Source organism: Pygocentrus nattereri, chromosome 12 (genome assembly GCF_015220715.1).
Source record: "Pygocentrus nattereri isolate fPygNat1 chromosome 12, fPygNat1.pri, whole genome shotgun sequence".
Classification (NCBI taxonomy): domain Eukaryota; kingdom Metazoa; phylum Chordata; class Actinopteri; order Characiformes; family Serrasalmidae; genus Pygocentrus; species Pygocentrus nattereri.
In genome coordinates, this window is record NC_051222.1 from 37,288,531 (window position 1) to 37,301,833 (window position 13,303).

The 13,303-nt window shown below is 40.8% G+C and overlaps 1 protein-coding gene across 1 annotated transcript; it reads left to right on the forward strand.

Moving 5' to 3' along the window:
• The first annotated feature begins 244 nt into the window (after window positions 1-244).
• LOC108412164 (CMRF35-like molecule 1) lies at window positions 245-7,249 on the forward strand. Its single transcript, XM_017684083.2, has 11 exons — window positions 245-359; window positions 2,615-2,734; window positions 3,086-3,184; window positions 3,323-3,360; window positions 3,887-3,947; window positions 4,128-4,430; window positions 4,576-4,914; window positions 5,631-5,750; window positions 6,103-6,201; window positions 6,340-6,377; window positions 6,514-7,249. Exons 1-11 carry the CDS (start codon window positions 302-304, stop codon window positions 6,724-6,726), a joined length of 1,488 nt encoding a protein of 495 aa, XP_017539572.2. The 5' UTR covers window positions 245-301; the 3' UTR covers window positions 6,727-7,249.
• The last annotated feature ends 6,054 nt before the right edge of the window (window positions 7,250-13,303 follow it).

Below are 13,303 nucleotides of genomic sequence, written 5' to 3' on the forward strand. Positions count from 1 at the left end.
TTATTTATAGTATGAGCTGGTGAGACAAACAATAAAACAGATTTACAATACAATGTAAACATATTTCAGTTAACATCAGGCACCCATTATCAAATGGTTAAAGAAACCAACAAAAATAAATGTATTAACAAATTAAATATGGCATGAACTGCATGCAAATGAGAAAAGGCTACTAGAAAAAAAAAACCCCACAGAAGTAAGAAAAGCAGAGACAGCGGAAACAGACACAGCAGCGCAGGACGAGGCAGAAACACATACAGAGCACGGTAAAGCTAACAGTACCATTTCTGTGACCTTCAGGATGAAGATCCTTCAGTTCAAGATGAAGATGATCATCTCCACCCTCTACCTGATCTCAGGTCAGACATTAAACTTTAATATCTGCTAATATGACAGCAAGTGTATTCATATTCATTTATTCCTCCTATAGGAAAACTATAGCAGTTCTGTTTACTGCAGGTATGTTTATGTTGTGAGAGTAGAGGGTACAGATGGTTCTGTGAGGTTCTCACATGTGTCATTTTTGGCAGGTCCAGTGTGTCCAGGAGGAAGTGTCATTTTATTCCCTAATCTACAGTGGGATGTAAACCATGCACAATATATTTGCAAGATTGAGCAAAATAGCTGCCTAGATATCATAAAGGACCACACTCAGAGCAAGTCTGTCACTAGCAGGAGGTTCATTATCTACTCAAATGTAGATGGAGATTTTCTACTGTTGATCAGAGAGCTGAACCCACAGGACTCTGCCGTGTACAGATTTGGAGTTGGGAATGAAAAGCATAAGGACGTTGAAAGGGTTAACTTTCCTTTGGCCTGTCTCTGAGCTGACTGTTCAGAGTGGTGAGATAACATGTTTAAGTTGTTGGGTTTCTAAAACATTTATATTAAAATATAATAATGCATGATATAAAAAATGAGACGTAGCTCATACTGAGGTTTAAAGCCCTAGTACTAAACTCATTCATGAACTCTAGTTTGCGTATGGTTCTCTACATGATTGACAGATTCTTGTTGTGGGGGAATTAAAAGAATGAAAGCTTATCTGGGAGAGACGGCCACCTTCAAATGTAGCTATCCAGATGAGCTGAAGACAAACAACAATGGCTTTGAGCTTCATAATGCGCCACACATTTTCAATGGGAGACAGGTCTGGCCTGCAGGCAGGCCAGTCTAGTACCCGCACTCTTTTACTACGAAGCCACACTGTTGTAACGCGTGCAGAATGTGGCTTGGCATTGTCTTGCTGAAATAAGCAGGACGTCCCTGAAAAAGACGCTGCTTGGATGGCAGCAGATGTTGCTCCAAAACCTGTATGTACCTTTCAGCATTAATGGTGCCTTCATAGATGTGCAAGTTTGAAATGTGGACTCGTCAGACCACAGGACACTTTTCTACTTTGCGTCAGTCCATCTCAGATGAGCTCGGGCCCAGAGAAGCTGGTGTTGATATGTGGCTTTTGCTTTGCATGGCAGAGTTTTAACTTGCACTTGTAGATGGAGCGACGAACTGAGTTCACTGACAGTGGTTTTCTGAAGTGTTCCTGAGCCCATATGGGAATATCCATTACAGAATGATGTTGGTTTTTAATGCAGAGCTGCCTGAGGGGTCGAAGGTCACGGGCATTCAATGTTGGTTTTCTGCCTTGCCGCTTACTTGCAGAGATTTCTCCAGATTCTCTGAATCTTTTGATGATATTATGGACTGTAGATGATGAAATCCCTAAATTCCTTGCAGTTGCACGTTGAGAAACGTTGTTCTTAAACTGTTGGACTATTAGCTCACGCAGTTGTTCACAAAGTGGTGAACCTCGCCTCATCCTTGCTTGTGAATGACTGAGCCTTTCAAGGATGCTCCCTTTATACCCAATCATGAAACTCACCTGTTTCTAATTAACCTGTTCACCTGTGGAATGTTCCAAACAGGTGTTTTTTGAGCATTCCTCAACTTTCCCTGCCCCTGTCCCAATTTGTTTGGAACGTGTTGCAGGCATCAAATTCAAAATGAGTGAATATTTACAAAAAACAATAAAGTTTATCCTTTGGACATTAAATATCTTGTCTTTGTAGTGTATTCAGTTGAATGTAGGTTGAAAAGGATTTGCAAATCATCGTATTCTGTTTTTATTCATGTTTTACACAACATCCCAACTTCATTGGAATTGGGGTGATAGATCTCCAGGACCATTTCGCTTTGGGAAACTTAATATAAACTGTGTCAACACATTTTCATTCCTCTAATGTTTTTAATGTGAGTAGTGAGCAGACACAGTGACTTTCAAATCAAATAGAACAGCATGCAGAGTGCACAAGGAAGTCACATGATCTTTATACCACAGAGAATGTCACACAATGTCTAATGTTAAGGTCAGTTGATGGTGTGGCTGGGGTGATGGGTGACATCACTGAACTCCAATCAGCCAACTGGTGTTCTACATGGCAACACCATCTCTCTCACCCATCCCCAGCCCACGGCCAGCGACAAAAATGACACTCAAAAAAGGAGAGAAATCGCACATAAACTACAGCAGCGCAAAATATGTGGTCACGAAGAGTAAACGTATTCATTACGAAAGTTGAAAAAATCATTTTAATTTTTTTTTAACACACAAAAGAAAAATCAACTGCGCTACCAGAAAGTCCAAGCACAGCTGTGGATCAGACTACAGCTACAACCTACTGGACCACATCAACAGCAGCACTGCCAGCAGCAGAAACATCTGCTCAACATCTCCGTAAGAACGCAGTCCTTCTTCATATCTTCCTCTTTTATTCTATTTTATGTTAAATGTATTCAGGCAGGAGTTCAGTGGTTTAGGCTCCACACCAGGAACTGAAACTGATGTGGAGCTGGAGGGCTCTTGTTTTGCTGGCTGTCTTGATGCTGTGGGTTCTAATGCCGTAACTATGCAAAAAGACATCCTGAGGTCTTCAAACCAAGCAGAAACTGATCAGTGGCACTACTGTATACTGACCCTACTGTGACTAGAGTGTGTTAGACCCAAAAGCTTAAGTCATACATATGTGATCAATGTAAGGACATTCTAAATCGACTAATCCTGAGTCTCTGAGTCTCTCATCTCCAGGTTCCTCTGTCATCATCACTGTATGTGTCTGTGTGGCTCTGTTGCTGATTGGAGGATCAGCACTGATTGTCCACAAAGTGAGGAACCACATGATACAGGGTATGCAAATTACAGTTTTACATGGTGTCCTTTAGTCCCCCATTCCAAAACTAATGCTGAAGTCTCCCTCTAGAGGACAAAGATGAATACACACAAATATCTGTATGACTGATGCTTGGATTTGATCTATTTTCACAGTCTCAGCCTCGACTGGCCAGAGAACAGGCAAAAATAAAGTGAGTGAAAATCTGTTGCTCAATTAAGGCAAAAAAATTACTGTCAGAAGTGTCTTTTCTGCATCTCAGCATAAAATTCACTGTATGTGAGCAGCAGACCGTTTAGTTGTATTAAGTGCCCTCATCTGATTTCAGGATGATCATTATGATTATGAAAACGTTCCACATGGAAAGCGATACGACATCAGCATGATTCCAGTACACCAGAGCCTAAACCCCAACAGATCAGATTTAGTCTATGAGAACCCTGATCCAAACACCAACCAATCAGATTCTGACTATGAGAACATAGCTGAGAACACCAACCAATCGGATTTCATTTATGAGAAAGCGAACATCAACAGCAGTGGATGAGGGTATTTCACAAAGCAGGGGTTCTCAGCTACAACATAAGAACCAGTGATAACTGCCCATTAGAAATGTCCTCTTCTCTTATTGGTCAAATGCAGTGCAAGCTGACACAGAAACAAACCTAGAAAAAGGACGATACTAAATGCATTCATTTTTTTTCCCCATTCTGGAAAAGTGGATTAGAATGTCTGTGAACTTCAGAATGAAGATCATCTCCATCCTCTACCTGATCTCAGGTCAGATATTCGTTTTTATTCACAGCTAATACGACAAAGCGCAGTTATTCACTATTGTTTATTCTTCCATTGAAAATTACAGTAGTTCTGTGAGCTAAAGCTATGTTTATACTTGAGTCTTCTGTATTCTTCACTCTTGAGGTTCTCGTTTGTGTAAGACGTTTCTTTTTTGATTGACAGGCCCAGTGTGCTGCTCTGATGTGTTTGGCTATTCAGGAGGAAGTGTCACTATAATACCCGATCTGCAATGGGATGTAAATAATACGAGATATATTTGTAAGATGGAACAAAGTGGCTGCCTAAATATAATCAGGGACCAGACTCTGAGCAAGTCTGTTTTTAGTGGAAGATTCGAGATGTATTCAAATACAGCAGGCAACTTTATAGCGATGATCAGAGAGCTAAACCCACAGGACTCTGCCGTTTACAGATTTGGAGTTGGGAATGAAAAGCATAAGGACGTTGAGCTGACCGTTCAGAGTGGTGAGACAATTTGACCTGTTGAAGCTCTTGGGTTTCTAAAATATTTAAGAAAATAACGATATATATAAATGAGACATTGATCCCAAACACACTCTTGTTTAATCAGCTAATGAATAAACCATATGGTTGTTTATATAACTGACAGATTCTTGTTGTGGGGGAATTAAAAGAATGAAAGCTTATCTGGGAGAGACGGTCACCTTCAAATGTAGCTATCCATATGAGTTCAAGACAAACAACAAGCGGTTAATCAACCTCAACAATCAAACTACTGTTAAAGTGATAATTTACACTCGAAAAGAGGCTCAGAAAAAGCACAATGGCAGATTCTCCATCGTTGATGACAGAAGCTCTAACGTCTTCAGTGTGAACATCAGTGATGTGAGAGAAGATGATGGAGGAGTTTATCTGTGTGGAGTGAAGAGGACAGAGAAGTCAGTGGGTTATTACAACTATTTCAAAGAGATTCAACTACGAGTTACTGGTGAGATACGTTAACTTTACATTTGCTTAATTCTGCTCTATCGGGTTTGGAAAATGAATATGAACTCTGTCTCATGACATTGTTTTCTTTAAGGCAATCAATGTGACTAGTGAGCTGACACTCACTAGTCACACTGAAACCAATGCTTAAATCAAAAACAACAACATGCAGAGTGCATGATTCACAGGAAATCACCTCATTTTTAGACCACAGAGAACAGAGGACGTCACAATGTCTAATGTTAGGGTCCATTTGGTGGTGTGGTTGGTGTAATGGGTGAAATCACTGAACTCCATTTAGCCAACTGGGGTTTAAGGCCCCTCCTTGGCAAGCGCTTAAAAGTCCTCCTAGTGTCACATTCTTCTACATCTGTAACACGATTAACCTGTAAGACTAACGTAATGTTCTCCTGTAACATGTATAAGTAACAATGCAAATCACTTGGGATGAAAGGATCTATCCAGTGCACAAATACTATCAAAATCAATGGGCCCACTAGGAGAGAGAGAGAGAGAATGAGAGAGACAGACAGTTGTCAACATGGCACCATCTCTCCCACCCCACCCCCCACCCAGCAACTGCCCAAAAAAGGAGTAATTACATATAAACTCCAGAAGCACAGAAAAAAGCAGAACCTTCAGTAGATTGGGTCTGTTTGTAAACGTATCCATTATTAAAGTTGAATGTCATATTTTTATATTTCTTAAACACAAAAGAAAAACCAACTGCACTACCAGAAAGTCCAAGCACAACTATAGACCCAACTACAGCTACAACCTACTGGAGCAAATCAGCAGCACCAGCAGAAGCAGAAACATCTGATGAAGAACATCTCAGTAAGAACTCCATCATTATTCATAACTTCCTCTTTTCATTCTATATTCATGTTTCATGTGTTCAGCAAGGAGTTCAGTGCTACAGGCTCCACGTCAGGAACTGAAACTGATGTGGAGAAGCAGCGTTCTTGATTTGGCGGGTGTCAGGATGCTGTGGGTTCTAATGCCGTAACTATGCAAAAAGACATCCTGAGGTCTTCAACCCAAGCAGAAACTCAGTGGCACTACTGTATACTGACCCTACTGTGACTCGAGTGTGTTAGACCCAAAAGCTTCAGTCATACATATGTCTGATTAATGTAAGGACATTCTAAATCGACTAATCCTGAGTCTCTGAGTCTCTCATCTCCAGGTTCCTCTGTCATCATCACTGTATTTGTCTGTGTGGCTCTGTTGCTGATTGGAGGATCAGCACTGATCGTCTACAAAGTGAGGAACCACATGATACAGGGTATGCAAATTACAGTTTTACATGGTGTCCTTTAGTCCCCCATTCCAAAACTAATGCTGAAGTCTCCCTCTAGAGGACAAAGATGAATACACACAAATATCTGTATGACTGATGCTTGGATTTGATCTATTTTCACAGTCTCAGCCTCGACTGGCCAGAGAACAGACAAAAATAATGTGAGTTAAATCTGTTGCTCAATTAAGGCAAAAAAAAATTACTGTCAGAAGTGTCTTTTCTGCATCTCAGCATAAAATTCACTGTATGTGAGCAGAAGACCATTTAGCTGTATTAAGTGCCCTCATCTGATTTCAGGATGATGATTATGAAAATGTTCCACATGGAAAGCGATACGACATCAGCATGATTCCAGTCCACCAGAGCCTAAACCCCAACACATCAGATTTAGTCTATGAGAACCCTGATCCAAACACCAACCAATCAGATTCTGACTATGAGAACATAGCTGAGAACACCAACCAATCGGATTTCATTAATGAGAATGCGAACATCAACAGCAGTGGATGAGGGTATTTCACAAAGCAGGGGTTCTCAGCTACAACATAAGAACCCGTGATAACTGCCCATTAGAAATGTCCTCTTCTCTTATTGGTCAAAACTAGACTTTTGGTTCGAGTTGTCAGATAAATTTACCAAAGACCTTCAAATTCAGGTCAATTTGAACTTTCAATAGTCTCAGTTTTCTCCCAGCCTTATCTTAAAAATAAATGTTTGTGTTTGTTTTTTGGTTTAATGGCCTGTTTTTATCCAGTGTAACTGTACTTGTCTAAGATTGCCACAAAGAGAAAGAAATCAGGAATAATTTAGCTGGAGTTAAATACATATACCTGCAAAATTGAGAAGCCTTATTGCTTTATCAGTTAAAATTAGTTACCTTTCTAAAACTGTTTTTGAATACATTGACAACTTCTTGTAATTAATTTTAAACTATCAAAAGCCTGATATCTAGATTTTCTCTGTCAGTATGATCTCTAGTTGTTTTGCTATATATTGAGTGCATTTCATTTTCAATAAACTTAAATCTATCCTGGAACGTTTGTTTTCTGACTAAAAAGATTTTTTTGTTGACACCTCTGCGCCTCCCTGGCTCCCTAGCACCATCTCCCACTGCAACAGGGGACACTAGCAAGTGCTCCCTCTCCTGGAGAGCAATGAGAAACTTGAATGTTGGAGCTCCATCAAATTCAAAATGAGTGAATATTTGCAAAAAAAAACAAAAGTTTATCCGCTTGAACATTAAATATCTTGTCTTTGTAGTGTATTCAATTGAACATAGATTGAAAAGGATTTGCAAATCATCGTTTTCTGTTTTCATTTGTTTTACACAACGTCCTAACTTCATTGGAATTGGGGTTGTATATCATTATATATATATATATATACACATACACACACACACACACACACACACACACATTCTGTGGCATCTGCCATGGGCCAAGCTGCCGTTGGGGTGCCATGCAAAGTGTGTTGCAAGGGAGATGGTACCCGTCAGCTTACTCAGCTGTAAAGGCGCTTGATGAAGGGATTCCTACTTGCAGCTATGAGTGAGTCTTCAAGTATCACAGACCCGCTAACAGAGCTACACTGTGGCCTAGGGGTGTTCACCACAGCCTTGCAGTGACGCTTCAAACAGGTGCTGGTGGTGTGGTTGGACAGGCAGCTGCATCCTGAGAGGCAGAGGCTGAAGGGAAAGTGGATTAGTGTGTTTTGGTGGTAGACCTGAGCATGATGGTTTACAGATATACCCAACATTCAAGAAAGCTGTGCAAGAAAAGCAGAGTTTGAACACTTACTGAGCATGCTACTGCAGGAGGATCCAGTACAGCACATGAAGCACGCTGCACCAGCCATCATTTAAAACCACTATCACACCATGGCAGAGAGGACAGAATTCATCCTTGGTGTGGAGACACTGCATCAGTTAACAGCACCATGCAACACAGGAGCTTGAGGAGTAGAGGGCATTTCGAGTGGGGCCCCCAACCAAGAGGTGGCAGAACGACTTGTACTGGTGCTGCAAGAAGAATGAAGACTGTGTCCATCAATGCCGCAAGACAAGGTCGAAGGGAAAATGAAACCTGCCAGGAAAACTGGCTGCTGCCACAGACCTCAAGTTCAGTGTGGACAGGGGGCAGCTCCCTGCAATTTCTTATGCTGGCTCTGTGGCATTGCAGCTGCATCCAGGCATAGTCCTTCAAAACAAAAGCAGCACACAAGCAGCTACATTGTCAGTAGCAACAAAGCAGTGGATGATGAAAAAATTGCTAGACGAGTGTAGTGGTGTCAGCTGAGAGAAGTGTAGCCATCACCTCCAGTATAACCAAAATTACTGTTGTGAAATGTGAGAAGTCCTGCTGCACAGAGAAGGGGAGGGAGAACTCCATCTCTACTCCCTTTCACCAAGGATGCTGGTGTTTGCCTGCACATCAGAGGCAGAGTAAGACAACTCTACCAGGGCACACCAAGGAGCCACTGGGCTAGGGACACTGTCCAAAGAGAGGAATACAGGGTGCCCAATGCTGAAGAGGAGACATTTCCAGCACTTGTACTTGCCAGGACTCTGCGTGGCCTAGGGATTTTTTTTTTCTCTTCAGGCGGTATGGGTCACCGGCTTGGCCGATTTTTGAGGGGAGAGGACTACATGACAACCACCACAGGCCACGTGGGGAACTCAGGAAGTGTGGTCATCAACATGGCTGTAAAGATGTGAAAATAAGACGAGAGTCATTTGTTCTTCTTGTGATGTTTTGCTGCTGTTGGTGCGTTATTGTGTTTAGAGTAAGTGTGTATGAAGAGGGTGGGCTATGTAGTGTTTACAGTGTGCTAGATGTGTACACTCCTCATTCGTTTTGTCCACGTGGGTTAGCTCCTGCCATGTTACATGTGGGGATAGCACTGGGTATTTCCTTGCTTCGCTGAAGTGTCTGTTTTCCACTAAAAGAGCATTTGTCTGTATGTGCAGTGTTTCCAATGTTTTCTTCTGCATCACTGCTAGAATAGTTTCAAAAGTACTCACCTTGGCCCCGAGTACAACATTGTAATGCTTGCTCGGCTGTAACTTAGTTAGCACTCAGCATGAACAGAACAGAAAATCAATAGAAAATGCGCCACAGTAAATGATTACGTCAATCATTTCATTTTTACTAAGCCAAGGAATTTAGCACCACCAGATTTCTTGCATTTTCCGCTCACAGACCCTCTACACTAACAACATCTCAAAAGATATCTGAGCTGACAGTGGCGCAGAGGCTGTCACCTCACAGCAAGGAGGGCCTGGGTTCGATTCCCCGGCCAGGCGACCAGGGTCCTCTCTATGTGGAGTTTATTCTCCCCCTGTATGTGGGCATCCTCCGGTTTCCCCCCATAGTTCAAATACATACAGTTAGGCCAATTGGACATGCAACATTGCCCCTAGGTGTGTGCATGCATGTATGGTCTTCTAAAAATAGCAACATATGGCCTGTGTGACTGTCTCATAAGTACTTTAAATACTTCGCAACAGTAATGGCCTTTGACAAAACTTCAACTAAACTTAAACTAAAATCAGCTACAGCTACTCTTGGGTTATAAGAGTTACATGAATGAAGATCAGTTTGTCTTGCAAGCTGTGGGTTTGAAGCAGTATATGAAAAAGCATGACCTCATGATGAGAGGCAGAGAAAGGAAGCTGTATTATTTATAGATTGTGAGAAATAAATGAACAACAATGAACAGAGCACACTGACCAAGCATTAAACTATAAAAAAAAAAAGGAAAGAAAAGAACAATTCTCATCTTTGCCTCTCGGTGTTGTACTACTACAAGCAGGCCTAATGGTAAAATGGCATTATATTGATTTAAAGCGATTTTGGTTGGGCTTTTTCATAAAGTGTCTGGTGAGGTAATGTGGCTGTATTCTCTGTCCATCTGTGACTCTAGAGAAGACACTCTGACAATCGCCAACCAAATATATGAGAGGCTATATTATTACATAAAACCCTAAATGCAACAGCACAGATACCTACAGCTGCAGCTTTTATCTCCGTTAAGACACTGATCATATTACTATATGTATACATTCATTTTAAATGACACTCATAATGATGAACTCGAGTTATGATCATTAATCATTCAAGGCTGTGATAGTGCAGAAACAGTCTAACATGTCAAGCATTCTTTACCTCACTGCTTAGTGGTTAGTGGTTCTGGTGGGAGGAGCCAGGACTGAGAGCTAGGCCTTATTTATAGTGTCAGCTGGTATGACATAAAATAACAACTATACAATAATACCATAATACATAGTTAAATGGCTAAAGCAAATAAAATGATCAAAAATCAATACAAAAATTTAAACAAACAAGAAAATACTACAAAAGAGTAAAAGTAAAAAAAGAAACAGGGAAAAAAAAAAAAAAAAAAAAAAACAGCAGTGAGAACACCCAGACAGCGGAGACAGAGACAGCAGAGACAGACACGGCAGTGCAAGACTAGACAAACACGCCTAGAAAAAGGACAATACTAATCGCATTTTTTTTTTTTTCCATTCTGGAAAAGTGGATTAGAATTTCTGAACTTCAGGATGAAGATCATCACCATCCTCTACCTGATCTCAGGTCAGATATTCAACTCTAATCACTGCTAATACGACAGAAAGTGCAGTTATTTATTATCGGTTGTTCTTGCATTGGAAGCTATAGTAGTTCTGTGTGCTACAGTTATGTTTATACTGCAAGAGTGAAGAGTACCGAAGGTTCTGTGAGGTTCTCGCATGTGTGAGGTTTCTTTTCTGATCGACAGGCCCAGTGTGCTGCTCTTATGTGTTCGGCTATTCAGGAGGAAGCGTCCTTTTATTCCCTGATCTGCAGTGGGATGTAAATGCACGGTATATTTGCAGGGTGGTACAAAGTGGTTGCGTAGATATAATGAAGGATCAGACTAAGAGCGAAGCTGCTACTAGCGGGAGGTTCAAGATGTATTCAAATGTAGATGGAGAATTTCTACTGTTGATCAGAGAGCTGAACCCACAGGATTCTGCCGTGTACAGATTTGGAGTTGGGAAGGAAAAGCATAAGGACATCAAGCTCACCGTTCAGAGTGGTGAGAGTGTTTAACCCGTTTAAGCTGCTAGTTTCTAAAATATTTATATTAAAATGATAAAATGAGTCAATCAAACCATCAAACACACTGAGGTTTAAAGGCCTAGTACTGAACTGATTCATGAACTCTAGTTCGCATATGTTTGTTTATATGATTGACAGATTCTTGTTGTGGGGGAATTAAAAGAATGAAAGCTTACCTGGGAGAGACGGCCACCTTCAAATGTAGCTATCCAGATGAGTTCAAGACAAACAGCAAGCGGTTAATCAACCTCAATAATCAAAATACTATTAAAGACATAATTTACACTGTAGCAGAATCTAAAAAGGAACAGAAAGGCAGATTCTCCATCTTTGATGACAGAAGCTCTAAAGTCTTCAGTGTGAACATCACTGACGTGACAGAAGAAGATGGAGGAGTTTATCTGTGTGCAGTGTGGAAGAAAGAGAAGTCAGTGGGTTATCACTCCTACTTCAGAGAGATTCAGCTACAGGTTACTGGTGAGATACATTAACTTTGCATTTGCTTAATTCTAATGCATCACATTTTGAAAATTAATACAGATTCACAATCATGACATCCATAGTACTTAATGATTTCAACGTGTTAAACGAGTTGACAGCCATGTTTAAGTTTTAAACCAAATATAAAACACGCAAAGTGTAAGATTCAGAGGAAGTCACATGATCTTTAAACCACAGAGAACAGAGGAAATGACAATGACAAAGGTAACGGTCAGTTTGGAGGTGTGTTTGGTGTAATGGGTGACATCACCGCACTCCATTCAGCCGACTGGGGTTTAACGAGGGCCAGGGCTCACTTGTAAAAGAGATTCACAAGCATTAAAATTAAGTCCTCCTGGCACCACATTCTCCTATATCTGTAACATAACTGTAAGACTAATATCACGTTCTCCTATAATCTGTAATTTACAGTATAAGTAACTTTGGATAAAAGTTCTTCTAGTGACAAATATGATCAAAATCAAACCAATGGGCCAACTCCCACCTACCCAGTGAACACTATGAATCATATTTTGATTTTTTCTTTTTTTAAATAAATAAATAAATCTACTGCTCTACCAGAAAATCCAAGCACAACTATGGAACTGACTACAGCTACAACCTACTGGACCACATCAGCGGCAGTACCACCAGAAGCAGATACATCTAATGAACATCTCAGTAAGAACTCATTACTCATAAATTTCTCTTTCAGTCTGCATTCATGTTAAATGTTTCAGGCAGGACTTTGGTGGTTTAGGCTCCACACCAGGAACTGAAACTAATTTGGAGATAGACTGTTCTTGGTACGGTGGGTATCAGGATGCTGTGGGATCTAATGCCCTTACTTTGCAGTATGGTCTCACTAAGCCTTCAATCCAATCCGAAACTGACCAGTTGCACCACTGTACTGTGACCCTACTGTAAATAAAGTGTTTAATAGGTTCCCAAATTTAATACATTAGTGCATATTTGTGATTAATGTACAGTATCTCACAAAACTGAGTACACCCCTCACATTTCTGCAAATATTTTATTCTATCTTTTGATGGGACGATACTATAGAAATGAAACTTGGATATAACTTAAAGTGGTCAGTGTGCAGCTTGTACAGCAGTGCAGATTCACTCTGAAAAGAACTCAACACACAGGCATTAATGTCTAAACAGCTGGCAACACAAGTGAGTCCACCTCAAAGTAAACAGGTCCAAATTGTGCCCAACTGTATCGTTGTCCCTCCCTGGTGTCATGTGACTCATTAGAGTTACAGGGTTCCAGGTGTGAATGGGGAGCAGGGCTGTTAAATTTGGTGTTTTGGGTACAATTCACTCATACTATCCACTGGATATTCAACACGGCACCTCATGGCAAAGAACTCTGAGGATGTGAGAAATACAATTATTGCTCTCCACAAAGACGCTAGGCTATAAGAAGATTGCTAACACCCTGAAACTGAGCAATAGCACGGGGACCAAGGTCATACAGGGTTTTCCAGGACAGGT

What these genes read in the sequence shown, in the direction of transcription:
- LOC108412164 (XM_017684083.2), top strand. Translation starts at nt 302, where the DNA reads ATGAAGATCCTTCAGTTCAAGATGAAGATGATCATCTCCACCCTCTAC. An exon ending in TGAGCTGACCGTTCAGAGTG is followed by an intron (nt 4,431 to 4,575) that starts GTGAGACAATTT and finishes TATAACTGACAG; the next exon opens with ATTCTTGTTGTGGGGGAATT. An exon ending in AGAGAACAGACAAAAATAAT is followed by an intron (nt 6,378 to 6,513) that starts GTGAGTTAAATC and finishes ATCTGATTTCAG; the next exon opens with GATGATGATTATGAAAATGT.